General features: G+C 60.5%; 4 protein-coding genes across 5 annotated transcripts; 1 reads left to right on the top strand and 3 right to left on the bottom strand.

Annotated features, from left to right (window-relative positions):
• Positions 1–10,078, top strand: PAIP2 (poly(A) binding protein interacting protein 2). Of its 2 annotated transcripts, none has more exons than XM_086621421.1 (4): positions 1–68; positions 5,246–5,405; positions 7,717–7,896; positions 9,053–10,078. In XM_086621421.1, exons 2-4 carry the CDS (start codon positions 5,268–5,270, stop codon positions 9,116–9,118), a joined length of 384 nt encoding a protein of 127 aa, XP_086477547.1. In that variant the 5' UTR covers positions 1–68; positions 5,246–5,267; the 3' UTR covers positions 9,119–10,078. The 2 variants fall into 2 exon arrangements, with proteins under 2 accessions (XP_086477547.1, XP_086477548.1); XM_086621422.1 differs by having other exon boundaries at positions 7,717–7,893.
• A 2,109-nt stretch (positions 10,079–12,187) lies between these two features.
• SLC23A1 (solute carrier family 23 member 1) lies at positions 12,188–16,213 on the bottom strand. The gene is made up of 15 exons (XM_086621462.1): positions 16,178–16,213; positions 15,622–15,693; positions 15,328–15,429; positions 15,054–15,211; positions 14,878–14,966; positions 14,714–14,781; positions 14,432–14,613; positions 14,230–14,350; positions 13,955–14,111; positions 13,616–13,763; positions 13,376–13,481; positions 13,164–13,293; positions 12,782–12,925; positions 12,533–12,628; positions 12,188–12,435 (listed from the first exon to the last, which is right to left on the bottom strand). Exons 1-15 carry the CDS (start codon positions 16,211–16,213, stop codon positions 12,188–12,190), a joined length of 1,857 nt encoding a protein of 618 aa, XP_086477588.1.
• Positions 16,214–16,687: 474 nt separating this feature from the next.
• Positions 16,688–17,997, bottom strand: MZB1 (marginal zone B and B1 cell specific protein). Its single transcript, XM_086621705.1, has 4 exons — positions 17,806–17,997; positions 17,396–17,502; positions 16,964–17,068; positions 16,688–16,868 (listed from the first exon to the last, which is right to left on the bottom strand). The coding sequence occupies exons 1-4, from the start codon at positions 17,995–17,997 to the stop codon at positions 16,688–16,690; spliced, it is 585 nt and encodes a 194-aa protein (XP_086477831.1).
• A 1,085-nt stretch (positions 17,998–19,082) lies between these two features.
• PROB1 (proline rich basic protein 1) lies at positions 19,083–23,378 on the bottom strand. Its single transcript, XM_086621759.1, has one exon. It carries the CDS (start codon positions 23,376–23,378, stop codon positions 19,083–19,085), a length of 4,296 nt encoding a protein of 1,431 aa, XP_086477885.1.
• Positions 23,379–25,895: the final 2,517 nt, after the last annotated feature.

The raw sequence follows: 25,895 nt of genomic DNA on the forward strand, positions 1-25,895 counted from the left end.
GCGAGCGGGCGGCGGCGGAGCAGCTGGGAGCCGGTGTGCGCACCCGCGGCACTTCCCTCTGCGCGCAGGTGAGGTGAGGCGAGGCGGCGCGGGCGCGCCGCGCTACGCCGCCATTGCTGCTGCTGCCGCCGCCGCGGCGCAGGGAGGAGTGGGGGGGGCGCGGGGGGAGCCGCCCCTTCCCCTGAGGCGGCGCCGGGCCCCCGCCCGCCCTCCCCTCGCGGCGGCGGGGCCTGCGCGGCGGGGCCGCCCCGGAGCGCCGTCTTCATTGTCTCCGGCAGCATCCGGGTCCTGGGGACGGGGGGGGGGAGGCGGGGGGCGCTCCGGCGGCGCGGGGCCTGACGGGACAGAGCCCCCGCAGCGGGGGCGGCCCTGGCGGCGGACAAAGCGGGCGGGGCGGGACCGGGCACGGCCCCGGCAGCGGAGGCGCCTTGTGGCGGGGGGGCCGGGACCGGAGCCACCGGAGCGGGGGGGGGAGGGGGCGGCTGCTGTTCCCGGGTGCGCGGCCGCTGCCCTCCGCCTCCGTGACCGCGGTGGTACCGGCGGGGAGCGAGCGGCGGAGCGGAGCTCCGCAGCTTTCCTCGTGTCTCGCTGAAGCGAAGCGGCTCCGCGGGCGTCGGCGCTGGCTGGGACACCGGCACCGGGAAGGGGGTTGGGGAGCCAGCCCTGCGCCCCCCGGGAGGGCTCGTGTTTTCAAGTAAATCCCAGTGCGGTGCTTGGAGGCGTTTCTGTCCGATAGCGCTGGCATCCCTGCTGGATTCCGTTAAGAAATGTGTTTATTACACGGAGTATCATCAGTTTGTTGGTTAACGGCCGCTTGCTAATCTAGTTAGATAACAAGCGGCTCGGCCGGCGCTCCGGCCTCACCAGAGCAATCAGTAGCTAATAAGCAAATAACACCATCTTCCGCAGAATTCAGAGCGCTCCCTGCGCCTCCAAACCCGCTTGGCTTTGACTTCAGCTGCTGCTAAAATCCCCGGGTGTTGCCTGCTGTGCTGTGTTGCTTTCGGATGCTTGGAGCAAATATCTAAACTTTTTTCCTCTATTTTTTTTTTTTTTTGGTCAAGGGTAGAAACCTGGGGTGTGCTGTGTGGAATTAAGCCCGTTGACCTTATGTTCCGAAGTAGGCGTTAGATAATCTCCTTTCGTGATTGGGGTTTAAATGCAATATCTTCAATCACAAAGCTTGGAATTCTTATGATGGTTGGTCTAGGGCTTTTCATTGCTATAAACAAAGCAAAATTCAGAGAAATGGGTAAATTAATGGACCTTAGTGATGTTCGGGAATAACAAGTTCCACACTTCATGCAGAAAACACGTTAACTGGAAGTCCTCTTGTTACAGGATTTTTAATTTCTGGCCTCGTTCCTAAGATAAAACTCCTGTTTTTTAGTGTCTTTCCTTATGTACTTACACTCTTCTTCCTACATCACCCCCACCCCCTGCCAAAATCCTGGACTAGTTCAGAGCTGGATCTCCAATCATATCACTATGGCAGAATTCTGCAAATTTTCTGTTCCTTAGCACTACTAATGTTACATTTCTGTACATGGCCGCTCACTCACTCCTCCCCTCAATGAAGTGGAAAGGAGAAAAAAAAAATGTAATAAAAGGACTGAGAGTCGAGACAAGAACAGAGAGGGAGCACCCACCAACCATGGTCCTGGGCAAAACAGACTCAGCTTGGGAACAAAACCAATTTATTAACAGTTACTTGAGAGGATAAAAAGAAACAAAGCCAGGTCTTAAAAAACAACACCTCTCCCCCTTTTTCCTTTTCTTTCCAGCCCTACCTTCTCCCCCAGCGGCGCAGGGGGACAGGGAATGGGGGAGTGCAGGTCAGTTCATCCATGTTGTTACTGCTGCTCCCTCCTTTCTTAAAGGAGGAGTCGTCCTTACACCATTTTCCCTTGCTCCAGTGGATCCCCTACTCACAAGGAAAAATCCACAGACTTCTCCAGAGTGAGTCCTACCCGCAGGATGCAATCCTTCCCCATCAGATTGCTCCAGTGCGGGCTTTACCACAGTCACAGATTCTTAGGGAGTTGTGGCCACTCGCTCTGGCGTGGGTCGTCCCACAGACTCTGGATGCGTCTCTGCCTTGTCGTGCATCCCCTGCTCCACGACCTCTCTCAGGCTCAGGCATCTCTTCCCCGACGTGGCTTCTCCACGGGCCGCGAGTGGGTCTGTGCCCCACCGAGTCCGTCCTGGCAGGGGGGCCGCCTGCTGTCTCGCCACCGGTTGCAGGGGAAGCTCAGCTCCGGGACACCTCGTCCCGCTCCATCTTCACTGGCCCAGTGTCCGTGTGGCTGTTTCTTTCAGATCTCAGTCCTCTCTGGGTGAACTCAGCCTGGGTGGGCACTCCGGGAGACGGGCACTCTCCGAGTTCCCCAGCCAGCTCTGCTGCTGCAGCCATCTTCTCTCCTCACTGCCAGGCAAAGCACCTTTTCCGGCTCTTTTGTCCCAACTTAAATAGGGCAATTCGCAGAGGCGCTGCTGGGCTCAACCCCAAGGGAGATGGGGGTCCAGTCTGGTGGCCAGAGCCGGGTCTGACCCGGTTCCGAAACCAGGGAAGTCACAGGGAGCAAATTCCCTTTTCTGCCACCAGACCCCCTTCACACAAACCCAGCACAATTTCCCGTTCTAGTGTAAGGAGCTTTGAGCTCCTCTGCTTTCCACCTACTCCCAGATGGAAAATGTATTATTTTTATTCACAACAGTAGTGTAGCCCATCACCGTGGCTCTTTTTCTGCAGCAGCCACCTTAGATTGTGGCTTTTTGCAAGACTAAGGTGGCATTTGGCTCCCCTCCTGTGTGCAGTACTGGTGAAACGAGACTCATCTTGTCCTTGCAAACCAGCACAGAAAGCCAGCATGGTGAAATGGAAAGCTCCCTGTGTATATTTTATTAAAAGTTGCAGAAAAATCAAATTATGAGGAGCGCTGTGAGTCAGGGACTGGCCTGGGGCTTCCTAACTGTTCGTGCAGGACAAGTGTTTGTTGATACCTTTTCTTGTGGGAAAACATTAGTGGACTTAGGGCTTTATCAGATAAACTTTAGATGTTCAGGTTGAGCCTCTGATCTTTTCTTGAAGATAATCATCCACGTTGTCCTTGGGCAGTAATAAAAAGTTGTTTGAGTCCAAGCGTGATGAAACACTGAGCTGAACTCCTCTCCCTCCTAAAGCACATAGATTGTGTTCTATGGGAACATTTAATCAGGAAAACTAGCCCGTGATTCAACAAATTAACCTTCCAAGATTTTATATAAACAAGTAGGGGTGTTTTAGTTAATATTTTTTTACCTTTGTGGACTTGTCTGGGTACAGTCTTCCTTGTACAGAAGTTGCCTGGAATTTGGCCTGAGTACTTTACACTGCTAACGGAGAGTTGCTCACGTGTAGTGCAGATTGTTGGTGTGCACAAAGCCCAGTGGAATGTTAACATCAAGACTCACTCCACAAAAGAAAAAGATAAAAATTAGGCTTTTTTTAGACTCTGAGGTCTTTTCTTTCTTTTAGTCCCTCCTGTTTGTGAGCTTGTGAACCGCTGAAGTCACTTAAAGCACTTTGAAGCTTGAGTTGGAGTGCTGAATGCAGTGTCTTTTCCTGTTCTGTGTTCCATGCTGCCAGTAATCCTTGGCAAGTTTGTTTTGAAAGAACATCCAAAAGAACCTGTGTTCTCCTGCTGGAGTACCCGGTTCTGGTCGCGTCGTTGTACTTCCTAGGGAGCTAAAGGCACTTCCGCGCTTGGGTTTGCCTTTGATGTAAAAACCTTGCATAGAGCAAACCAGGCAAGTTCCTTTTTCTTTATGCTTTTCCGAAGTGATTGTTGGAACGTGGCAGGTTTTCGACCTGGTATTATCAAGAACACGTTTCGAACCAAAACTTGCATGGCCAACTGAAATACAAAGATAAAATATGAGCTGCTACGTGATAAGCCCGCATGCTCTAATAACAATGAGGGCTGTGTTTTGATATCCTCCTCTCTGAATGTCGTTTTTTGGCATGCAGACAGCGAGCTAAAATGTTGATTTGAGAATAAAATTGAAATATTTACACTCACTGCCGCATCGGCTCATTGCCTCACATGCTTCATACACCCGTGTCAGAATATTCAATGCTGCTGGTTTAGTATCTGAAATTACTCAGCTTTTCCAGCGTTGATATCAGCCCTTAAGCGTGATGGAGGAAAAATGGCAGAATTGTCTTATTTACTTCACAACACGAATAAGATTTTCAGGTAGAACAGAGGCTCTGAGCAGACTCGAGTCTCTGATCTCAAGAGTTACAACTTCAGGCAGGCTTACGAGCCTGACGGAAAGGCTGCCGTGCCGTTCTCGTGCCAAGGGTCCCGACCAAGCGTAGGTTTTGTCCTGCTCGGTGTTGTGGGTGGGTGGGACAAAACCCGCGTGCCAGCTGCACCCTCGGTCCTTGAGTTCGGGACGTTGTGACACCACGTACCGTGGACAGGCGGAAACGTTGGGTGCTTTCCAGGCGTGACTCAATCCATACTAATGAAGTGGGATGAGAGGCAAGCACGGACTGTCTTCCAGTGCCTTACGGTGTTGTCTTCACCTGCAGCTTGCCCATCGGCGGGCTGTTGCTAACGAAGTAGCTGTGGGAACTGTTGTGCCAGCTTGGCGCCGTGCGAACCGGTGCGTAATGGTTTCTGCCTCGCTGGTGAGGTTTGCCAGCAGTGAAGTGGCTGGGAAAGCTGGTTCGTGCCATCGCACAGAACATCCCGTAACTGCCTTTGGGTGGGCTGAAAGTCACCCCTGCCATGGGTGTCCTTGGGAATTCCTCTGAAGTGTTGCCTGCTGCCTCTGAAACAGCACGGACACGGGGCGCTTCGTTTCCAGGGGAGTTCATTGAAACTCGTGTGGGAGCTTTAAAAGTATTTTGAAAACCAAATTTTCCCTCTTTCTTGAATGTTGCCTTAAATACTTTCCTGCTGGCAAGCAGGCATGGTTTCTGGTCGTTTTCCTGCCTGTTTTCATTGGCCTTGGTGCTTGGCACTTGCTGATTTGGTGAGGTCCAGTTTGGGGAGCTGATTTGTTACCCGAACCTGCGTACGATGGAAACGGTGCTTTCTGGTAACATGCTGTGCTCAGCAGAGCTGCTGCAGTCATGGTGAGGCCACCTGGAGCCTTCAGGCACAGGCGCAGCCTTCCCTTGGGCCGGGCGTGCGCAGGAGCAGGGGGATGAGCCGCTCTGCCTGTCTTTAATTACTGCACTTCTTAATTGCAGACTTGGACTCAGAGACGCAGCCATGAAAGATCCGAGTCGCAGCAGTACCAGCCCAAGCATCATCAGCGAGGATGTGATTATAAATGGTCATTCCCACGAAGACGACAATCCCTTCGCGGAGTACATGTGGATGGAGAACGAAGAGGAGTTTAACAGGCAGGCAAGTCATTCCCCTCTGTCTTGTCGTGTGCTTTGCCATTTTCTGGCTGAAGGGAGAGGTGCTGTGGCTTAGCAACCGAGATAGGAGACTGGGAATCCTTTAGAGACAGGCTTTTTAGATAGGCTTAGAGGAATCCTGGGGAACAGACATCTCCGTTTCTCTGGCAAGAAATATTTTCTGTCATCTGGGTGGAAGATATGGGAAGTGTGGCATGTTCAAATGTATTCATTAATCCCCTGCTTCTGCAGGAGGGAGGAGAAAAAAAATAGTTGACAGACTTTATGTGGCCCTTTGGAAGGGACGGGTCTGGCGAGGCCACTGCAGAGATTTTACATGCGCAAACGTGCCGGCTGTGGTCGTTCTGAACTGGTCCGCTGCCTGCCTGCCTTGTCACCAGGGCTGCTGTTCCTGAGGGAGATGGTGGACGTGGCTGTTGGGTGACAGTCCTGCTTGTTGCTTAATACTTCCGTCTTACAGCTGCCCTCGCAGCCAGGTTGGAAGGAAGCCTTCACTTGATCTTTCACCGTACGTTTGGATGCGGTTTTCTCTCCTGTGGAGGCTGGGAACGGCCCACCTCTTTCCCCCGCCTCTGTTTTTTTTAATCAAAACTTGATCTTTGTACTCAAGCAGCCACTTTCTCTCCGCTCCAGCACAGCGTGGCCATGCTGAAGGCTCAGGAGTCGGAGCTTCTGCAGTAGGATACGCCTGCTGCTCTCTCTTCAGGGTGCCAGCAGGGCACAGAGCTCATCTGAAATTCAGGTTGCTTGCAAAATCTGCATTCCCTTGTGCGTGCGCCAGGATGGGCTCGTGTTGTTTCCTGTTGGGTGGGTTTTTCCTCCTGGGGACTGTACAGTAGTTGGCATAAGGCATGTGTAGTTCTTGGGGACGGAGCTGAGAGTCGTGCTGTGAATAAACTTATTTTTCAGGCACGGGCTCCATTTTCAGAGAAGAGGAGAGGTGGGAGCGTGAGGCGAGGACGTTCTTGCTCAGGCAGGCAGGCACCACGCGACAGCCCGCCGCTGCAGGCACACCGCTCCGGGGAACCCTGAGCGAGGAAAATACAAACAGGCAAAATTAATTTTGAGTCGTTTACAGAACTGAACATTATAGTAGGTGCACAACCATGTAACAAAAAACCCGGTGCCAGGCAGCCCCTGCTGTGATAGTAGCTCATGGCTGCGTGCCCACGGCTCCCTTGCACCCGCACGCAGGACGGAGGCAGTGCCTCACGAGAAGGATTGATGGGAGCCCGCCGCCCTTGCTGGAGTGCTTTACTGGGAATCACTGAGTCGGGGTTTTGTGCGGGGTTTGGATTGCCCGGACAGTGCCTGAGAGCGTGGGGTGATGAGTCCCTGTTCCCCAGAGCGCGGTGCGTCTTGAGCACCGAGCGAGCTGGTGAGCGTCTTTGCCCCGAGCACAGGGAACCTGAATTTTCCAGGAATCCTGAACTCTGCCCTTAACTTTGGTGATTTGGTATTTGTGGTGTGTAACTGAATTTCCACTTCAGGACCAAGTGGGTGTTTGATTTCAGAGTGAAGGAGAGATAGCAAAGCTTGTTTGAGCTTCCATGGAGCAAACTTCTAAATCTGTCCCGGACCATTTTTCCGCCCCCTTACGTCTGGCAGGTCATTCACACCAGCTTCTATTTCCCTGCGTTCCACTCGTCAGTGCTGCAGTGCAGCACGTGGAAAAGTTGTCGGGATGAACTCCCTCCACAGCTTGTTTACTCAACAAACAGGCAGAACTTTCCTTTAATCTGTGCAATGCGTGTCGGTTGATTTGTCCTGCTTGTAGCACGGCAGGTCAGCGTTCCGAACAGCTGCCGAGAGCGCTGGAGTTCCGTAGGAGAACTGCGTTCAGTCAGCACATCATCTACAGCTGGGGAGACGCTCTTGTTCCCTGTTCCAAGTGACAGGCAGTGGTTGTTTTTTTTTTTCCCCGAGAATCTTGCAGGATGCTTTCCTAGAGAGTGTGTTCCTCATACTTGCAGTGAGTTCGGTCGAGACGAATCGGTGAAACTGAAATTTTCGCTTGGAACCAACGTTTTCCTTCTCCTTGAGCTCTTCACAAGCTGCAAACGAAGCAGGTGGGGCTGAGAGGTTCTCCTGCCATTCCCTTTGAACTGCAGCCCAAGTTCCCGGGGCAAAATAAAATACTCTTTGCATTCAAAAAATCCAAGCTGCTTGCCTTCCCGCAGCACAAGCCTGCTGTTCCGCTAGGAGTCCTGTTGCAGAGATAAGTGCACAAACCTTGGAATGAAGACACGAGCTCTCAATGTTTGTTGACAAAGCAGTTTCTTCTCGTTGTGTAGATTGAAGAGGAGTTGTGGGAAGAAGAATTTATTGAGCGCTGTTTCCAGGAGATGCTGGAAGAAGAGGAGGAACATGAATGGTTTATTCCAGCCCGTGATCTCCCACAAACAATGGATCAAATCCAGGACCAGTTCAATGACCTTGTTATCAGTGACAGCTCATCACTGGAGGATCTGGTGGTAAATTCAGTTTCTCTTCATGTTTCTAAAACTTTGTCCAAGGCTGTTTTGTTTTTTTTTGTTGCTGATAATGGCCAGAGAAAATCCTTTACACGTAGGCCAGGGACTCTTAAAGCGGGGTGGGACGGCTGGGCAAGGGATGTTTCCTCGAGTGATGTGACTATTCGGTGGTTTCCTTCATAGCCACACGGTGCCTTTGCTAGCCCGTGGCGTAGATTCAAGTGGCTTTGGGTATGCCTAGTGCGTTAGGAGAGAAGGGTAGAGTGAGGCACGATGACCCCGTGAGGTGCCGTTAGGTGACAGGACTGCAAGAGTTTAGTTCTGCCTCTGCCAGCACTTCGGTGTTGGGTCCGTACGAGCCACGTTCTCAGGTCTGGTTTGGATCGCGTGCACCACAGCAGATCTCTCTATAAGAATCTTAGGGGGAAAGCAGCTAAACTATGATGATTTCCTCTTTCTTGCTGTATGATTTTTTGTCTAGAGCAGTTGGTGCCTGTTTTCCCAAACAAAATACGACGTTACCGATGCGTAGTAAACACACGGTCATGTTGCACGAGTGCTGTGAAATTCTACCCCTGCTTTTCCAAGCTTAAGCAGCTGCAGGCAGCAGTTTTAGTCTCACTTAAGAACACAAAAGCCTAATCCTCCATTTCTTCATGACTAAGAGCTCATTTTGGAGGTGCTGGCTGCCCACCTGTAACTGCAGGACATTGTGGAACAGCAGCTGGCCAAGTGGGAGGACAGGGTAGTCACTGGCATAGAACTTGAAAAAAATCAATAGTGTGCATATAATTCCTGGAACAAGTCTCCTCTTGCTTAAAGAAGCAAGATCCAAAATCCTCACGGCACGTTTTAACAGCTCAACTTTAGGAAAAGCTGTTTCAGCACGGATCGAGGTTGCCGTGTTTCATGCATGCCGGTGGGTTCCTTGTTCCCTGAGCCTTTGTCTGACGGACACATCCAGGTGGTGCTGAGGAGGGATGGCTAATTTAGTGATTAGAGACTTTTAGTAAATATGCAAAAACCCTGTTAGGTGCTTGGCTGTTGCTCTCAATCCACAAACCGTCCCTGATGCTGTCCCCAAGGGTTGTGTTCAGCTTGGGAATGGGAGGTGAAGGCAGTGACTCAACCAGACTTGTGTTTTTCCTTCCCTCAGGTCAAGAGTAACCTGAATCCAAACGCAAAGGAGTTTGTTCCTGGGGTGAAGTACTTAAATATTTGAGTAGACTGGGCCCTCTCTTGGTGGATGTAGCACAATTTCCACACTGTGAAGCCAGTATTAGAAGATTTAATTGTAAAAGCTCTCTCTTCTTGTCACTGTGTTACACTTATGCATTGCCAAAGTTTTGTTAGTCTTGCATGCTCAATAAAAGTGCTGAGACTGTTATTAAGTAAACCTGTCAAAAGTTTCGTGGAGACATCCTTGGGCCCTGGCGCTCCGCAAAGGAGGCGGTGAGGTAAGAAGCACCAGTCAAGTTGAGACAAAGTTCCACCTTCCTCAAATCTTCTGCAGACTCTGTCTTTTTAACCAGGAATTTGCTATGATGGTCTGTTTTTAACTAATGGTGTGTTAACTGGTGCTGGCTTGCACCTGATGATGCCTTAACTTCCAAATGACAGCGAGGAGATCTGATTGTTATGCAAATGAGCTAACTTTCCTTTGAAATACCAGTATTGTTACTAATGTTAATTTTTCCCCTGAGGAATCTGCGTGCTCCGCCTAAGCAGCATGAGCTTTAACAGAAAAATTGACAGACCTGTGCAGAGTCATAGATCTCAGCCACCGAGCTACCATCCAGGCGATGGGAAGGAAGAAATTCCCAGTCCTTTGCGGTGTGGTATCATGTTCGAAACGTTCCACTTCCTGATTAAGCTAAAGGAGATGGGAGTTTCATCACAATTTCTTCCAACAAACCCGGATACGGACATAGCGCTGCCTGTGTAACTTTTAGCTGGATTTAACCAAGAAAACCCTGGCATTAGTGATTTGAGTGGTGCTTTTCCCTCGCTTTGTTTAATCATCACTACACGATAGTCTACAGCACAACAACTTCTTTTTTTTTGTTGTTTTCTTTTTTTTTTTTTTTTCCTTTTAATAAAGCTAGAACAGTTTTGGCTTCTTAAACTTCATATTCGGGTAGGTTAAGCTGCCATACGTGTTCAGTGTGAATAGTGTTTAAGTTGAAAATATTGTAAAAAAATTATATTTTTTCAAAAATATTTAAAAAAATAAATAATAGTAGAACTGACGTGGTGGCTGTCTCGTGAATACACATCTCCCACGGAAACTCCTTTGGAAAAGGATGGCGTTACGGACATGGTGCCCGTAAAGCTGTAATGCCATAGCCCAAAATCCTCATCCAAGGTTGGACTCCGACGGCTTTTTCTTTCTTTCCTCCCCGGCTTTCTGTGGTTGCCAGGGCATGTTTTCCTTCGCTCTCACAGCTGCCAATCCCAGGTGAGCTCCGGGCTGGTGAACAGCTGGTGGCACCGTGTAAAGCCCGGGGCCTGGCGCTGGCGGAGGCTTCGGCGCGGTGGCTGCTGGCACTGGGATGCTCCGGGTCCCCTGAACCCCGGAGAGCTGCAGGAGGGCGTGGGGAGCGCGTGGTGCGCCCAGCACCGGCCTCCGGCAGCCCTCGGATACCAGCCTCGTCCGCTCTTCCCTCGCAGCTTTGTCCAGCCTCGCCGTGGATCTTTTTTTGTTTTATTTTAAGCTCTGGATGAACCAAACGGAAACATTCCGGAGATCACGCGGCGCTGCAGAACGGGAAGGGTGAGACGGAGCCTCTGCGCAGGTGTTGCCCTACAGCACAACCACGTCGCTGCCTCCCTCTCGCTCCAGGTGGAAGAACCCCTCGGAGGAATTCGGGCAGAGCAACTCAAAAGGCTAATTGCAATTATCCCGAGCTCCTCACTGAGCGTTACCTTCCCCTTCCAGCCAGTTGTGAAACAGCCAGCCTGACCACCCTGTGATTGCTTTTTTCCTTTTCCCTGCTGTGTTCCAGCCGACTCGGTAACGTTGGGAGGTTTGCTCAAGAGCTGAGCTTCCCCGTGGCGGAGCTGCCGTTCTCCATCGCAGCCCCTGTCCCGCTGCGCTTGGGGTGCACCGGTGTCTGGGCTCGGCGCTGGCGCGGCGGCACAGCCTTCTCTTGCTCTTTCCCTGGCGCTGGGCGAGGAGCTGGGAGAGGCCAAACGGGCGTTGCACGTGGCGTAACGTCACACTCAGCAGGAGCAAAACCGGGACAGCGGGAGAGGGGCCCTTCCACCGCTGAGCGCTGCCCGGGCATGGCCGCGTTTGTGGGAGGTGGTGAGCAATCGCGTTGGCATCGCTCGGGGTTTTTCGGTGGTTATTTTTTTCCCGTCTTATTAAATTTCTTTATCTTGACTCACGGGTTTTCTCACTTCTGCTGGGAAGCGAGCGTGTGGCTGTGCTGGTGCGGACGGACTGGGATGGAGTTGTGCAATGCTGGCTCCAACTCTGGGTTTTGGTGCTAAACCCAAGCCTAGAAACGGGCTCCACTGTTGGCAACGAGGCCGTCGGCTGCCTTCCGCTGCTGGAAACCAACCAGCTGCTCCGGGCAGCACTTGCCCAGAGTGGCCGGGATGGAGCCGGCTGTCTGGTGCTCCCCAGAGCAGGACAGGGAGCCGAGGGCTTGTGCTGGACCACCTCTCCTGCTGCACCCAGGTTTGGGCAGAAGCCCACCGTGCCGTGGGAGCGATGACAATATCCCAGACATGTCTGCGTTGGGCAATGCGGGAAGGAGTACGGCAAGCTGCTGGAGCCTTGGAAACGCAGAAGGGACGAGGGAGCGGTGCAGGATGCAGCAAAGACACCCGTAGGGCGAGTGAGCTTGAACTTTTTATTTATTTTTGATGTACGATCTTAAAACCAGCATCCTACCGTTGCTCTGGATACCGGAGCCTGCTCCGGCCGCCGGGCAGCCCTGCTGAAGCCCAGCATGGGAATCTGCGGCTCCGGGTGGGAGTTTGTGGCTGCGGGGGCTCTGGCTGGTGCTCCGATGGTGGCTAACGAGCTTCAGCGAGCGCAGGATGAATCTCAACCACCCGAAGCTCGAGGTGGAGCAATGACACAGGGGGTGGCGGTCCCCAGGCCGGTACCCTGGGAGCTGAGGGTGTCCCTGAAAGGCACCTTTGGGTTTCCCTAGCCCTGTGTTCGAGACGGGCACCGGAAGCCTCGGCTTTGGACTTGGTGGGTGCTAAGGAACCCTGACAGCACCCGTCGGAGCTCAGCTCGGCTTCTCCGGTGCCGAGGCACGAGCCCTCTCCTTGCTCACACCTTGGTGCACACGGAGAGCCCGTCGGCGTTATCCTGCACGTCGGTGGCCGCCGCGCCGCTGCCCCTCGCCCGGCCCTTAAACCCGGTGAACGTGGGGCAGATGGGCACGTACTTCAGCCACCGGCTCCTCCTCACCGCGCTCATCCCGAAGGGGAAGTCGTAGCTCCTCAGGCTGCCTCTCGCCGCGCCGTCCGACTGCGCGCCCGCCTTCCACCGCACCAGCCCTCGCTCCTCCTGCGTCCCTGCGGCAGCCGGCACCGCGTCGGCCGAGCCCCCAGACCCAACCTGCCTCCAACCCCTCCCTGTTTCCTTCCCCCTGGCTCCGTGTGCTCTAATTACCCGGGATGGTGTTGTCCAGGATGAAGGCGACGGTTCCCCCGACGAACATCTCCGTCGTTAGCAGCACCGTCAGTATCTGGTCCAGCTCCGAGACACCTGCGAGAGGGCACGGACTGAGCCGGGCACGCTGTGATCAGCCGGATTTGCTTACTTAACCATTTCTTACCCAAGGTGGACGAGCACCCGTGAGATCTGCCCTTGTTTCTGCCTAAATGCCCAAAACTGGAGCTTTTGGCGGCGGGCGGGTACCTGTGTTGATGGCCTTGGGGTAGGAATCCAGGTAGTTCGGCAGCGTCAGCCCGAAAAACATGGCAAAGCCCAGCACGAAGAGGTTGCGGGAGGAGTTCATGTCAACGAACTGCAGGTTGGAGAGGCCGACGGCCGTGATCATGCCTGGCAGCAGAGACGGCGGCCGCGTTGCAGGCGGGCGCAGACGGTCGCGCCGCCGGCAGCGGATGGCAGCCGGGCGCCAGGGTGGGCCACCCGCGGGGACGGCGAGGGGTGTCCGACCCAAAACCTCCAAGCCTGCCCGGTGTCCCATGGGCTTGTCAGCCCCCGGATCGCTGGGGAAGCGGCCCGGGGCTGAGGGTGACAGCGCTGCGGGCTCGCGGAGCGGCGGCGGCGAGGTTACCGAATAAGGTGCAGAACATCCCGCCGAGGACCGGGTCCGGCAGGGAGGCAAACAGCGCCGTGAACTTCCCAACGGTTCCCAACACGAGCATGATCCCAGCCCCGTACTGTATCACCCTCCTGCTCCCCACCTGCACGGAGGGACTGGCAGTGGGTGATGGCGCCCGTCTCCCCCTCCGTGGCTGAGCCGGGACCCCTCCCCGGCCCCAATACCTTCGTGATTCCCAGGACACCGATGTTGGGGCTGGAGGAGGTGGAGCCGTTGCCGGTCCCCAGCAGCCCCGCGATGATGCAGGAGATGCCTTCCGTGAAAATACCCCTGGGGAACAACACAAACGGGTTGGTCCCTGCCACTGCTCTTCCGCGGCGTGTCGGTGGCAACCACCGTCTTCCCGCCCGGTGCCCAGGGATGCCATGGCGTGGGCCGGGCACCGGCAAGGCCAGTGGCCGTACCTGTTAATGGCGTGCACAGGGGGAGGGGGGGCTCCCGCCAGCCGGGCGCAGGAGTAGTAGTCCCCGATGGACTCGACGATGCCCGCCAGTGTGGCACTGAACATGCCCAGCACGGCTGCCGAGGTCACTGTGGGCAGACCCCACTGGCCTGCCCGGGGAGGGGGCAGAGCGAGCCATCAGGATGGGGGGCACCCTGGCACCCAGCCCCCTTGGCGCTCACCCACTGGTGCCGCGCCAGGACCCCCCGGGTGCTCCCCAGCGCCGGCAGTGCAACGCCAAGTCCCCGCGTGCCCCAGGGCAAAGGGGTGTGGGGGGACCCGGGCGTTGGGGGGCACTCACAGGGGTAGGGGACCCGAAACCAGGGTGCCACGGACAGGATCTCCCCCCGCGCATCCGTCCTGGCCTTGTAGCCGTACGCGTCGCTCTGGCTGGGGAAGACGCCGGTGCGCGTCAGCACGTAGCAGAGCAGCCACACCACCATGATGGCCAGGATGATCTGGGGGGGGCAGAGACCGGCGCCGCGTCTCCCATCACTCGCAAACCCATACGTGGAAAAAAGGGAGGTTGTTTTGGGACACCCCCCCAGGACCCGTCAGCTCTCGACCAGTCCATACCGGGAACATCTTGAAGATCTGGACATGGAAGAGGACGAAGCCGCGGCCGCGCCGGTAGCCAGGCAGGCGGACAGTGACGTGCCGCAGGTACTGGGCAAACAGGACGATCAGGAGGATGGTCCTGGGGAGACAGAGAGGTGACGTGATGTCCTCCCAGCTCTGCACGGGGACACCCCTGCCCCCGCGTCCCCTCTCCCCATACAGCGCCGCGATGCCCCAGTGGGAGCCGGCCCGCTCGCCGGCCGCCTGGAAGACGGAGAGTCCGATGAGGGAGATGGTGGGAGTGACGGTCAGCGGCCCGATGTAGCCCAGCAGCGCCCCGGGGAGCCCCAGCAGCCCGATGGCCACCTCCGCCAGGCTGGACACCACGATGGCCCCCTGGATCTGCAGGGAATGGCGGGAGAGGGGGGGGGAAGAGATGAGGGGTCAGCAGCCTGCCGGGGATTTTGGGGTCTCCGGGGGTGGTGGCGGGACGTGGACATACCTCTCGCATGCGGGGCTGCCAGATGTGGGAGGTGTTGAGTGGCAGCGCCCAGTTGCCATAGATCTGCTCTGGGGATGGAGGGGCATGAGGTGGTCCCTGGGGTGGGGGGGGGTGGGGGAGCAGCTGGACCCCCCCCCCTCCCCCTGCACCCCCTCTGCCCTCACCTTCAGATGGGCATTGCCACTTCTCCAGCGCCAGGATGGACTTGGCGGGGACGAGGAAAGCCAAGGCGCTCGCCTGGAAGAGGGGCAGCCTGGGGGGGGACGAGAGGTGATGCCCGTGCCCACGGCCTGTGGATGGGCGAGGGGGGGGGGTGTCCCCGCCGGGGCCGCGGCTCTACCTGATGCCCAGGGTGGTCTGGATGAGGGTGGTGATGCCGACGCAGGTGAAGATGGTGCCAATGAGGTAGCTGACGGTGAGCTGGTCCTTGCCCACGCACAGGCTCTCGGCCAGCAGGAAGGGCACGGCGATGGTGCCGCTGAAGCAGGTCAGGTAGTGCTGGGGGGAGGTGAGGGGGGGGCTCAGCAGGGCTGGAGTGCCATGAGGTGCCCCACACCGCAGGGAGGGGGGCTCAGGCTTTGCCGGAGAGGGGGTACCACCTTCCCAGGCCGTACCTGGAAGCCGAGCAGGATGCAGAGGTACCAGGGGGGCACGTCCTCGATCCTGTAGAGCATGTCCATCTCCGGCCGGGGGGGCCCGGCGCCCGCCCCGGGGTCCTGGTGTGTCAGGGGGCACAGCTCAGCCCCGGCTCACCTCGGGGAATGCCCCGCAGGTGGCACAGACTGCCCCGTGGGACTCCTGGCGCTCTCAGGGACGGGGAGGGGTCCCGGGGTGGGTGGTCGCCATCCCACGGTGCGTTCCAGAAGGATCTGGGGTGGGTGCTGTGTGGGGGGTGCCCCTGAACTCACCTTGCCCACCACAGGCAGCTCCTTCCCGGGGGGGTGCGGAGGGTTGGTGGGGGCGGGAGCCGAGTTCCCGTTCTGGCGAGATGGGAGCCAGGTCGGTGTTGTCCCGGGTGTCCCATGGGAACGGGGCTGGGCTCTGCCCCAGGGACGCAGGGGCCACCGAGCCGTGGCATGGCACGCGTGGCCGATCAGCCCCACCTGGCATCGGCTCTGCCCCCCAGGAGGGGCCAGGCTCCAGAACCCACTGTCCCTACGCCATGGTTTGTCCCCAGGGGAGGGTGGAGGAGGGTCCCCACTGGCCCGGGGGTGCCTGGACCACCCTGCAGGTGCTGGGCAGGATGGGATGGCACAGCCAGGCTCAGCCACAGCATCCCAGCATGTCCCTTGGTCCTGGGCTTCACCGCAGCCATCGAGCTCACCCCGTCCTGTGCCAGCGCCACGTGGGCACCACGGCCCCGAGCTGACCAGGATTTGGGGTCGGTGCCGCCTGTCACCCACCTCCCACCCCACTGCCCCCGGGTACGGCCAAGGAGGGGCCGGGGCCAGAGGCTGCATTCACCTGGGGCTGAGCCAGGTCTCTCGAGCGGGTCCCCATCCTCCGGCGACGCGGCCCCGGTGGCGATGTCACCGCGCGGAGGGCTTTATGGCCGTGGGAAGGACTTTAGTCCCCACCCGGGCCGCGGCGCGGGGCGCGGGCTGGAAGGCGGCCATTGGCTGCCGGTTGTGAAACCAGGGAGCGCTGCCGGGACCGATCAGCTATTAACTCCTTTAATTAGGGCTGGCACCGGTGGCGGGACCGCGACGCGCCCGCCACCAGCACCGCGGCGGTAAAACATTAGAGCCGGCGGGTTACAGAGTAATTCCCGGCTCGCGGGGGGTCGGGTGACGCGGGGCACCGGCTCCTGCCAGCATCACCCCGGCACGTCCATGCTGGGCGTCAAAGGGCTGCCACGCCGCCGGCGACGGGCGACACCGGGAAGGCGCCCACCTCCCGGCACGCGTCGGCTCTCGCCGGGGACGAAGTCGGCTCCGAAGGTCGGCGGGGCATTAAGCATTAACCATGCCGGGGCTACAGCTCGTTCTGCAGCGCCTTGGCAGGGGCGGCCCCCCCGGCCTTCCCGCCGCCGGCACAGGCGCCCTTCTCGCCGTGGCACAGCAGGTCCCGCAGCGCTGCCGGGCCCCGCCGGTGCGCCCCGTAGAGCTGCGCCTCGCCCCGCTCGCCCACGTAGCCGTGGCACATCTTGGCCAGCCTGCGAGGAGCCGGCCGTGGGGCACGCGGTGTCCACCCCCCCGCCATGGCGGGCAGGGGACAGTGCCCAGTGCCCCCCACCGGTGCCGAACTTACCGGCCTGGCCAGGGTCCCCCCAGCACCGCCACGCTCATGGGCTCCTGCCTTGGCAGCCCTGGCCCCGCCAGCCGCTTCACCCCGTCCAGCTCCTGCACCCCGTAGCTGCGGGGGAAGGCAGGGGATGGGGAAAGCCTGGTCCCTGGGGACCCCCCCATCCCTGGGGACCCCCTTATCCCTGGGGACACCTCCATTCCTGGAGACACCTCCATTCCTGGAGACACCCCCATCCCTGGGGACACCCCTGTCCTTGTGGAGATCTCCATTCCTGGGGAATGTCCCCTGTCCCTGGGGACACCTCCATATTGGGGACACCTCCGTCCTGGGGACACCCCCCATCCCTGGGGACACCCCCATCCCTCAGGACACTTCTATTTCTGGGGACACCCCTGGCCCTGGGGTCACCCCTGCCCCCAGGGACACCCCGCTCACCTCTCCCAGCCCTGCGAGCAGCTCCTCTCCAGCACCTCCACGTAGTCGGCCTCGCTCAGTGCCTTCCTGCCCACCTTCCCCTCCGCCTTCCGCAGCTGCTCTTCAATCTGGGGCGAAAAAGGGCAGAAACGGTCCCGCCAGGGTGACAGCCTCCCCGTGACCCCGATCCCGAGCGGGGACGAGGTCTGCACCCCCTTCCTTGCAGCCCCAGCAGCACTTTTGCATGGGGTGGTGGGTCCATGAGTAGCTGCAACAGAGCCCACTGACCCCAAAGGGCTTTTTTTGGGGGTGCTGGCAGGGGTCAACCATCAGCGGGGTGCCCCAGAGGAGCCAGCAGCATCTCCCCAGCCCGGAGCATCCCCGTGAGGGCTCTCCCTCCCAGTTTCGGGGTGCCGACCCCCGCTCCTCACCCGGAAGGCGATGGCGTGGCAGGCATCGCAGCGCAGGGCTTCGGGCATGTGGGGCGAGAGCCGCTCCTCGGGGCTGAGCTGGGGCGCCGGGACGGAGCGAGTCAGGGCATCGGGGGGGGCCCCGCACACCTCCTGGGCCCCCGTCCCCGCCAGCAGGCTCAGCGCCAGCCACGCCGCCAGCGCCAGCTGCATCCCGCCGCGATGCCGAAAGTGGTGGGGCGGAGGCGCGGGGGTGGCTATAACCCCCCCCCCGGGGCTGGCTGGTGCACCTGCATCCGGCCGACGCGGCCCCGTCCATCCCCGGGGGGTCGGGGCGCGGGGGGGAGGATGTGTGTGATGAGCGACCGCCTCATCACCGCGAGGTTTTTGGTGTAATTCGTCCTAATGGTGGTTTTGGTCGTCCTCCTCAACCCAAATCCTGCCCAGGATGACGTGGACTGACCTGGGCTGGGGCTGGGGTGGCAGTTGGGTGGGGGTTTGGGGTTCAGGGCTGGGGTTCAGGGCTGGAATTTGGGGTTCAGGCATGGGGGCTCAGGGATGAGGTCTGAGGTTCAGGGCTGGGGTTTGGGGTTCTGGGCTGGGGACCTGGGCTGGGGTTTGGGGTTCAGGCATGGGGACTCAGGGGCTGAGGTTTGGGGCTCAGGGCTGAGGTCTGAGGTTCAGTGCTGGGGTTTGGGGTTCTGAGCTGGGGTTTGGGTTCAGGGCTCGCTGATGACTGCAGAGCCCTCTCCTGCTCCCAGGGACTGGGATCCATCCGGATGGACACTGTAGGGCACACAGACGGACTGCAGCATCCATGCACCTCAGTCCCCCCAAAGGGGCTGTGGCAGACTCTCACCCCCCCTTTACAGACCACCCAAAGGCAGGTTTTAATGCTGAGTCAGCACTTTTATTACTCCTTTAGGCAGTCTGTGCTGCAGCCAGGGCTGGGGGGGCCTGGTGGGGGGTGGGGGCCATTGTCCCCCAGCCCAGGTCGCCCTCGGGACGGGACCGGCGGTACAGAGGGGACCATGCATCTGGTCCCTTTGCCCACCGGGGCCCATGACTTCAGCCCCCACCGCGGCTGCCGGGTGCTCACGTTGGAAAACATCCTTTTTCTCCCCATTCCCATGAGGGGCCAATGAGGTCCAGTCGATGCCCATGACCCCTCGGCGCTTCAGCAGCTCAGTCGCGGGCAGGAGGTCCCTCCTGTACCAGGGATGACGCTGACTTTGAGGTTAAAGCCCGGCCACTCGGGAAGGGACGTGCCCCAGGGGTCTGTCCCCAGCTGAGGACCGTCACATCGGGAGCAGCGGCCCCTTCTCGGGCCCATCAGGGCTGGCACGGGCCAGGGGCTGCCCAGGGCTGGGGCTGGCCCGCATCCCCGTGGGGATGTAGTACAGGCTCTCCAAGTACCCGCAGTCAGGACCCCCGGCAGCAGGTGACCCCTCGCCCTTGGGAGCAGAGCTGAAGGTCCCGGAGAAGCTGAGGTTCTCAGCAGCTGGCAGCTCAGGGTGCACTGGAGAGGGGGCGGAAGGCGGCGGGGGTGCTGGGAGCCCTGGGAAGCCGCTGTAGGGCACGTAGGGTGGGCCATAGACCCCCGGGGCCATGAGCAGGGGGTTGAAAGGAGCCTGGTAGAGCCCGGCGTGTGATGCCACTGGTGGGATGAGGACCTCCAGGTACTGCCCAGTCTCAGGGTCATAGAGTGTCTTCAGCTGGGGCTGCCGTGGTGGCTCCATGTAGTAGCATTTCCCGCTGTTGGGATCGACGAGCATCCTCCGGTGTGGGGGCGGGTTGGGTGCGAAGGGCTTAGTGGGGCTTGGCGTGCTCTTACTGCTCGGCGAGGCACCGTCGGACCTCCTGGGGAAAGGGGGAGCGTCCTCGAGGCGAGGCTGGGGCTGGGCTGGGGGTGGCGGCACTGGGTGCTCCCCAGCAGCCAGGCCCCCAGCAGGACGGGGCAGGGGGGGCTCGGGGCCGGGTTTGCTCCAGGGCATTTCCCCACTGGCCACGGGGGACACACCAGTTCCCAGGGGAATGCCAGCTGGGTTGGGGACCAAAGCGGATCCAAAGGATGAGCTGGCCATGTTGGAGACTGATGGGTGTCCAAGGGAAGAGGGGACTGGGTTGGTGACCAAGGGGGACTCAAGTGATAAGCCAGCTGAGCTAGGGATCAAGGGGATCCCAAGTGATGAGTTGGCCAGTTTAGGGACTGAGGGGGTCTCAAAGGATGCGCTGGATGGATTAGGGACCACCAAGGGGGTCCCAAAGGAGGCACTGGATGGATTAGGGACCAGTGGGGTCCCAAAGGATGCGCTGGATGGATTAGGGACTGAGGGGGTCCCAAAGGATGCACTGGATGGATTAGGGACCAGTGAGGTCCCAAAGGATGCACTGGATGGACTAGGAACCAAGGGGGTCCCAAAGGATGCACCGCACAGGTTGGGGACCAAGGGGGTCCCAAAGGAAGCACTGGCTGGATAGGGGATCAAGGGGGTCCCAAAAGACTTGTTGGTGGGGTTGGAGACAAAGGGAGCCCCAAATGATGCGCCTGCCAGGCTGGAGGCTGGAGGGTAGCTGAAAGATGAGTTGGTCATGATGGGGACTGTGGGATTCCCTAAGGATATGCTGGCTGGATTGGGGACCGAGGGGGTCCCAAAGGATGTGCTAGTTGGGTTGGGGACCGAGGGGGTCCCAAAGGATGCACTGGCTGGACTGGGGATCAAGGGGGTCCCAAAGGATGTGCTGACTAGCTTGGGGACCACAGGGCTCCCGAAGGACGCACTGGACGGGCTGGGGACCGAGGGCAGCTTTGGCATCGCAGAGGATTTGGGGGCTTTCATGGGAATTGCTAAGTAGTTGGAGTTCTCCGCCAGGGCAGCAGGAAGGTACGGCTCGGCGTCTGCCGGCCACTTTGGTGAATGCTCCCGGGCCTCCCTGCGCTCTGACGGCCGCCCAGAGGGATCATCACCGGCCTCCCTGGCAGCAGGGCTGGTGCTGCCCGCAGAGCCGCTGCTCCCTGCCGACACCTGCTCGCTCAGGGGTGGCTTTGGGCTTCTCTCCGCTGGTGCCACAGGTCCACTGCTGCCAGCCAGGAGTCCGGCATGGCGGTCCCCACCACCGCTGCTGCCATGCTGCTGCACTGTTGACTCGGGTCCCTTGGCGGCACGGTGCCCTTCGGTGGCACCATGGCCACGTCTGTCCTTTCCCTCTGTGGGACTCGGTGGAGGTGGTGGGAGGAGAATGGTCTTCTCTGTCCTCAGCACGGTGCTGCTCTGAGCTGGGGACCCCTCCCCGGCCACTGCCGGGGACCGCCGGCCCACCAGGACGTGGAGGTGGGTCTCCACGTGCGGCACCCCCTCGGCCACCGGCGCCCGCGGCGGCACCCTGAGCTCGCTCCGTTCACAGCGCGCTGGCGATGCCGCCGGGCTTTCCATGGCGGCCGCTCCCCTCCGCGTGGACTGGACCCTCGTGATGTGGACGGGGGAGCCCTGGGTGGGCGAGGGCCGGCCAGCAGCGAGCGTGGCGGGACCCTCGGCACGCATCGGGGCTGGCTCCGGGCTGGCAGCTGCCAGCGCCTCTCCGTCCCCCAGCTCCGGGGCTGGCTCCCGGCGGCGCACCGAGGTGCAGTGGATGACGAGCGGGGCGGCCAGCGGAGGCTCCGTGCCGCTCGCTGGTGCCGCGGTGCCACGGGATGTGCTGGCAGTCCCGAAGCAGAGGCTGTAGCTGCTCTTCACCAGTTTACGCACGTCGCGGGGCTGCGGCACGCGCCCCTTTCCCTTCTCTCCCGGGTCTGGGAGGGCGGCCGGCGCGGACCCCCGCGACAGGGTGCCGGGGTTGGGCGGCTGGTGCGGCACCACCAACGGCTTCTCCTCCCGCTGGCTCTGTGGCACCAGCCTCACCTCCTGTGCCCGGGAGGTGAAGAGGCGGCGCGGCGGCGCGGCGGGGAGAGCCAGGCTGTCGGCCTCGGGCGGGATGGCTTGGGGGTGGCGGGGGCGGATGGCTCGCTGCTTCAAGCTGGGCCACGGCTTCGGCACTCGCTCGAACCTGGGGGCGACATCCAGCACCTTCCCCACCCCGGGGTGGGCTTCGAACAAGGCACGCGCTCGCCAGTAGTGGATCCTCTCCGTCACCGGTTCCTCGGTGGCACCGGGTGGCCGGTGACCCTCCAGCACCTCCTGGTACTTCATCCTCTCGTTGAGTTCGTTGAAGGTCTTCTTCAGCTTGCAGACGTTCTCCCTCGTCGCCGCGCTCAGCACCACCCCCTTGGCGGGATGGGGGGTGGCGGCGTTCCCTGCGGCCACCGCCATCCCGCCGCCACCGCCCTGCAGGTCCTCGGCTGAGAAGCTGCAGTCGGAGCGGGAGAGCGAGCTGGATTTGCCCTCCAGGCCGTCGCCCAGCAGGTCGGTGCCGGCGGAGGATGGCCCCGAGGAGGTGGAGCTGCCCCACAGCCCCTTCTGCTCCATCCTGATCCTCTGCTCGTACTGCATTTTCTTGGCGAGGACGTTTCTCACCAGGCAAGAGGCCGCCCGGGTCTTCCCGGCGTCGGCGTCCAAAGAGGCCGTCTTCATGAACTGCTTGTAGTTGAGCCTGAAGTCTTCTCCGATGGCCCTGCCCTTGCTGGGGGGCTCCTTCCTGGCAGGGGGCAGGGGTTGGGTGGCCGGGCTGTCACCCCAGGACCCGAAACCTGTCTCCTTCCTCTCCTTCCTCTTCAGCAGGATCTGGCGCTTGGGGACGGTCCTCTTCTTGCAGTGGCCCTTCCTGCCCTCCCCGCTCTCCAGCTCCACGTCCACGCACTCGAACTGCTCCTTCCCCAGCAGCTCCCCGTCCATGCCAGCAGGGAAGGGCCAGCCCACCCTGCCACGGAGCGCTGCCGCCGGGCACTCGCCGCCAGCCGCCGGCCACCGCCGCGGTCGCCCACCGTCCTCCGACAGCGAGTTGGAGAGGCTGGAGGAGGTGTGGGAGCTGCACATGTCGAGGCGGGCACCGGAGAGACCCGAGAGGCTGCGGAAAGCCCTGGCCGTCAGCGCCCGCACCTCGCCGTCCGCCTCGTCCGAATCGCTGGGCGCTCCGCCGAGCATCCCCCCGGGCTGCCGGGGCACAGCCGGCTCCCCACCAGTGCCGGCGGCAGTGCCGGGCTGCCGGTCCCCGCCGAGGGGACCCATCCTGCCTCCCTGCCCCGGCGCCGGGCTATTCTTAGCCACGCCAGACAGCTGAGCCTGCCGCGGGCGGGCGAGGGGGCCGGGTGGCGGGGGGACATTAGGGGCCCCCGCTGCAGCCCAGCGCCCCGGGACAGCCCCCTGGGGACCGTCGCCCCGTCGCCCAGCGTCCCCGGGGGGTGGCCCATCCTCATCCAGAAACTCCAGGCAGTCCTTGAAGGTGTCGGTCCCCTCGGAGCACAGGGCCGAGTGGTAGGAGGAGACGGAGGAGCCCGACATGCTCTTCGGGAGGTCATCGCGGGGGAGGCTGGGGAGGTGGCCCTCCTCCTCCGACGCGGACCGTCGACCGTCCCCACCACCGCAGGGACCCTCACCGTCGGTGCCAGGCAGCTCGGCGTGGGACAGCAGGATGGGGTCCCTCTTCCTGCGGGGCAACATGGCAGGGATGACCCCAGGGAGTGCCAGCCAGTGCCGGGGGACCCTCTGTGGTGCCGGGGAACGCTCTGCTGGAGACGCTGGCTCAACCTTCTGGCTCCTGCGTTGTCAGCGGCAGCTGGACCCAGCGGCGGGACGGAGCAGCCCCTCGATCACATGGATGTCAGCGAGCGCCAGCCTGGGGGGGAGACGATGCCAAGCGCATTGCAGGGATGCCGCTGCCGCCCCCGGCCTTAGGGGGCTGCTGGGGGGCTGCCAGCACCATCCCCTGCCCCCTCACCCCACGCTGCTGCTCCCCAAACCTGCAGGAGAGGTGCCAGGGTGTCCTCACGGGGGTACCGGGGACATGCCCTCTGGCATGGCAGGCTGGGCTCCCCCAGGGCTGGGGGGCCCCAGACCCCTCTGAGGACGTCCCATCCTTGGCGCAGAGGGCACAGCCGAGCTGCAGGCTGCCGCTCCATCCCTGCCGTGGCTCTTTTCCCAGCACCTCTACCCACCTTGCCGCAGGGACGGCGTGTCCCCATCCCGGGGGCTTCGCCAAAAATCAGCTGCTCCCCCAAAATGCGTTGCAAGCGGCCAGGAGCAAACTGAAGGCTCGAAATCGAACCGGGCACCGAGCACCTCCGAGACTCACGGGAGCCGAACGACGGACGGCTCATATCTGCCTTTTTTTGGGAAGACCCAAAGCAAGCAGCCGGGGTGCCCTGCATGGCACACGGGTCTCCGCAGCTCGCTGGCCCCAACTGCCGCTGGCGGAGCTCGGCCCCAGCTTTCAGGGGGGATTTTTGCAGTGAAGCAGCGGGAGCAGGTGCTCCCTGGCGCTGCCAGCCCCCAAGCAACCCGATGCCCAAGTCGCCTGGGTTCACGAAGGGACTATATTTAAACCTTGGCAAGGAAAAGGAGGAGAGAAAAACTGCCCTGGGAGCTGGCCTGGCGCTTAACCCTTCACTGATGAGCAGGGCTGAGCTTCCAGGTGGCATCTGTGCCCCCTGGGAAGCGGAGGAGACCCGCCACGAGCAGGACTCGCCGGCGCGGTGGCCTTGTGCCAGAGAGCAAGGAAGGGATTTCAAGATCCCAAATCCCTACAGCCCGGCTGCAGGGAGCCGGTGGGATGCGGCTGTCAGCGCAGGAGCTCCCCGTGCTGCCTGGACGGCTTGTGGCACCCCAAAAGCTGGGGTTGCTGCTTGGGTGCTGCAACCACCCTGTGGTCCCATGCAAAGGGGGTCCAGAGCAGCCCGGAGCTGGCCAGGAGTGCGGCCAAGCCCCCCGGGCCCGGTTCCCTGCAGCCCGGGCTCACGGCTCCGCAGCCCGGCGGGCGCCTGCTGAGTCACTGCTGGCTCCGACCCCAGCACGGCCCTGGCAGGAGCACCCCGGGGACGGGCACGCAGCCCTCACCTGCTGCTGGATTTACAGTCCCGGGGGGGGGATGTACAGACCCACAATGGGGGGGAGGGGGGGGTGATGATGCTGTTCCCCTCAGGCTGAGCTGGCTCCTCGGTCCCCGGCCAATCCAGATCTCAGGGAGTTGTCCCTTTGCTCCCTCTCCCCCGCTGAGGGTTGTGCGAGGGTCCCAGGGCTACTGGTAGCTGGTGGGAAAGGGAGGTTGGTCCAGCCTGGGGTCACCCGCGTCCTGCTGAGCCTCCCTGGGGTGCCTTGGCGATGCCGTCAGTGCACCTGGGGTACCACTGCGGGGGGCGAGGAGGGAGGGCAAAGAAGGCTTAAGCAGAACATGGGCTGCGGGAGCTGGTGAAGCTCTGGATAAAAGTAAAAGCCTCAGGTCAGTAGCAGGATCCCTGCACACAAAGAGAAAGGTCCTTGTGCTGCTGCTTCCAGGTCCTGCTGTCCTGGCAGCGGGCGCAGGGCAGATTTAGGGCAAGGACTCATGTAGCCCCTTTAAACCTTTCCTCTGCCTCTTCTCCAGCACTCGCTGCATCTGGTGAGGCACTGGACCAGTTTGCCCAGAGAAGCTGTGGCTGCCCCATCCCTGGAAGTGTTCAAGGCCAGGTTGGATGAGGCTTTGAGCAACCTGGTGTAGCGGAGGGTGTCCCTGCCCGTGGCAGAGGGGTTGATCTTTGAGGTCCCTTCCAACCCAAACCATTCTGTGATTCTATGATCTTTCACTCCAACACTCAGGTCCTGCTGGAACTGAAGCGGACAAAGTGTCAACAGCTACAACACACGGCAGGGCAGTGGGGTGCAAGGGTGGTCAGAAAGAAACCGCCACCCACCCGGCCGTTCATCTGCTTCTCCGGGCTCCCTCTCAGTGCTGCGGGAGATGGGATGGCTCCGTACACCACAGAGCCAGCCAGATGGAGAAGCGTGGCTGGGTTGCAGCAAGGACCACCAGCTTGGCTGGTTCCTTCCAACATCCCCGAGGCTGCCGTGAACGGCCCGTCCGGGCGCGCTGTGGATGCGCGGAGGGAAGCGGCTGCGTGGTCCCGTCTCGCCGCCCCGGCTGCAGCCTGAGGCTGCCAGTGACCCACCGGGCACGACCCGCGCTCCAGCGCCTCCATCTCCTCC

The sequence above is a fragment of the Tauraco erythrolophus genome, chromosome 16, assembly GCF_009769465.1.
Source record: "Tauraco erythrolophus isolate bTauEry1 chromosome 16, bTauEry1.pri, whole genome shotgun sequence".
NCBI lineage: Eukaryota > Metazoa > Chordata > Aves > Musophagiformes > Musophagidae > Tauraco > Tauraco erythrolophus.

What these genes read in the sequence shown, in the direction of transcription:
- PROB1 (XM_086621759.1), bottom strand. Translation starts at nt 23,378, where the DNA reads ATGTTGCCCCGCAGGAAGAGGGACCCCATCCTGCTGTCCCACGCCGAG.
- PAIP2 (XM_086621421.1), top strand. Translation starts at nt 5,268, where the DNA reads ATGAAAGATCCGAGTCGCAGCAGTACCAGCCCAAGCATCATCAGCGAG. An exon ending in AAGAGGAGTTTAACAGGCAG is followed by an intron (nt 5,406 to 7,716) that starts GCAAGTCATTCC and finishes CTCGTTGTGTAG; the next exon opens with ATTGAAGAGGAGTTGTGGGA. An exon ending in CATCACTGGAGGATCTGGTG is followed by an intron (nt 7,897 to 9,052) that starts GTAAATTCAGTT and finishes TCCTTCCCTCAG; the next exon opens with GTCAAGAGTAACCTGAATCC.
- SLC23A1 (XM_086621462.1), bottom strand. Translation starts at nt 16,213, where the DNA reads ATGGGGACCCGCTCGAGAGACCTGGCTCAGCCCCAG. An exon ending in CAGACCACCCTGGGCATCAG is followed by an intron (nt 14,967 to 15,053) that starts GTAGAGCCGCGG and finishes GTCCCCCCCCAG; the next exon opens with GCTGCCCCTCTTCCAGGCGA. An exon ending in CCTGGACAACACCATCCCGG is followed by an intron (nt 12,436 to 12,532) that starts GTAATTAGAGCA and finishes CGGCTGCCGCAG; the next exon opens with GGACGCAGGAGGAGCGAGGG.
- MZB1 (XM_086621705.1), bottom strand. Translation starts at nt 17,997, where the DNA reads ATGCAGCTGGCGCTGGCGGCGTGGCTGGCGCTGAGCCTGCTGGCGGGG. An exon ending in GCCACGCCATCGCCTTCCGG is followed by an intron (nt 17,503 to 17,805) that starts GTGAGGAGCGGG and finishes TTTTCGCCCCAG; the next exon opens with ATTGAAGAGCAGCTGCGGAA. An exon ending in GGGGGACCCTGGCCAGGCCG is followed by an intron (nt 16,869 to 16,963) that starts GTAAGTTCGGCA and finishes GGCTCCTCGCAG; the next exon opens with GCTGGCCAAGATGTGCCACG.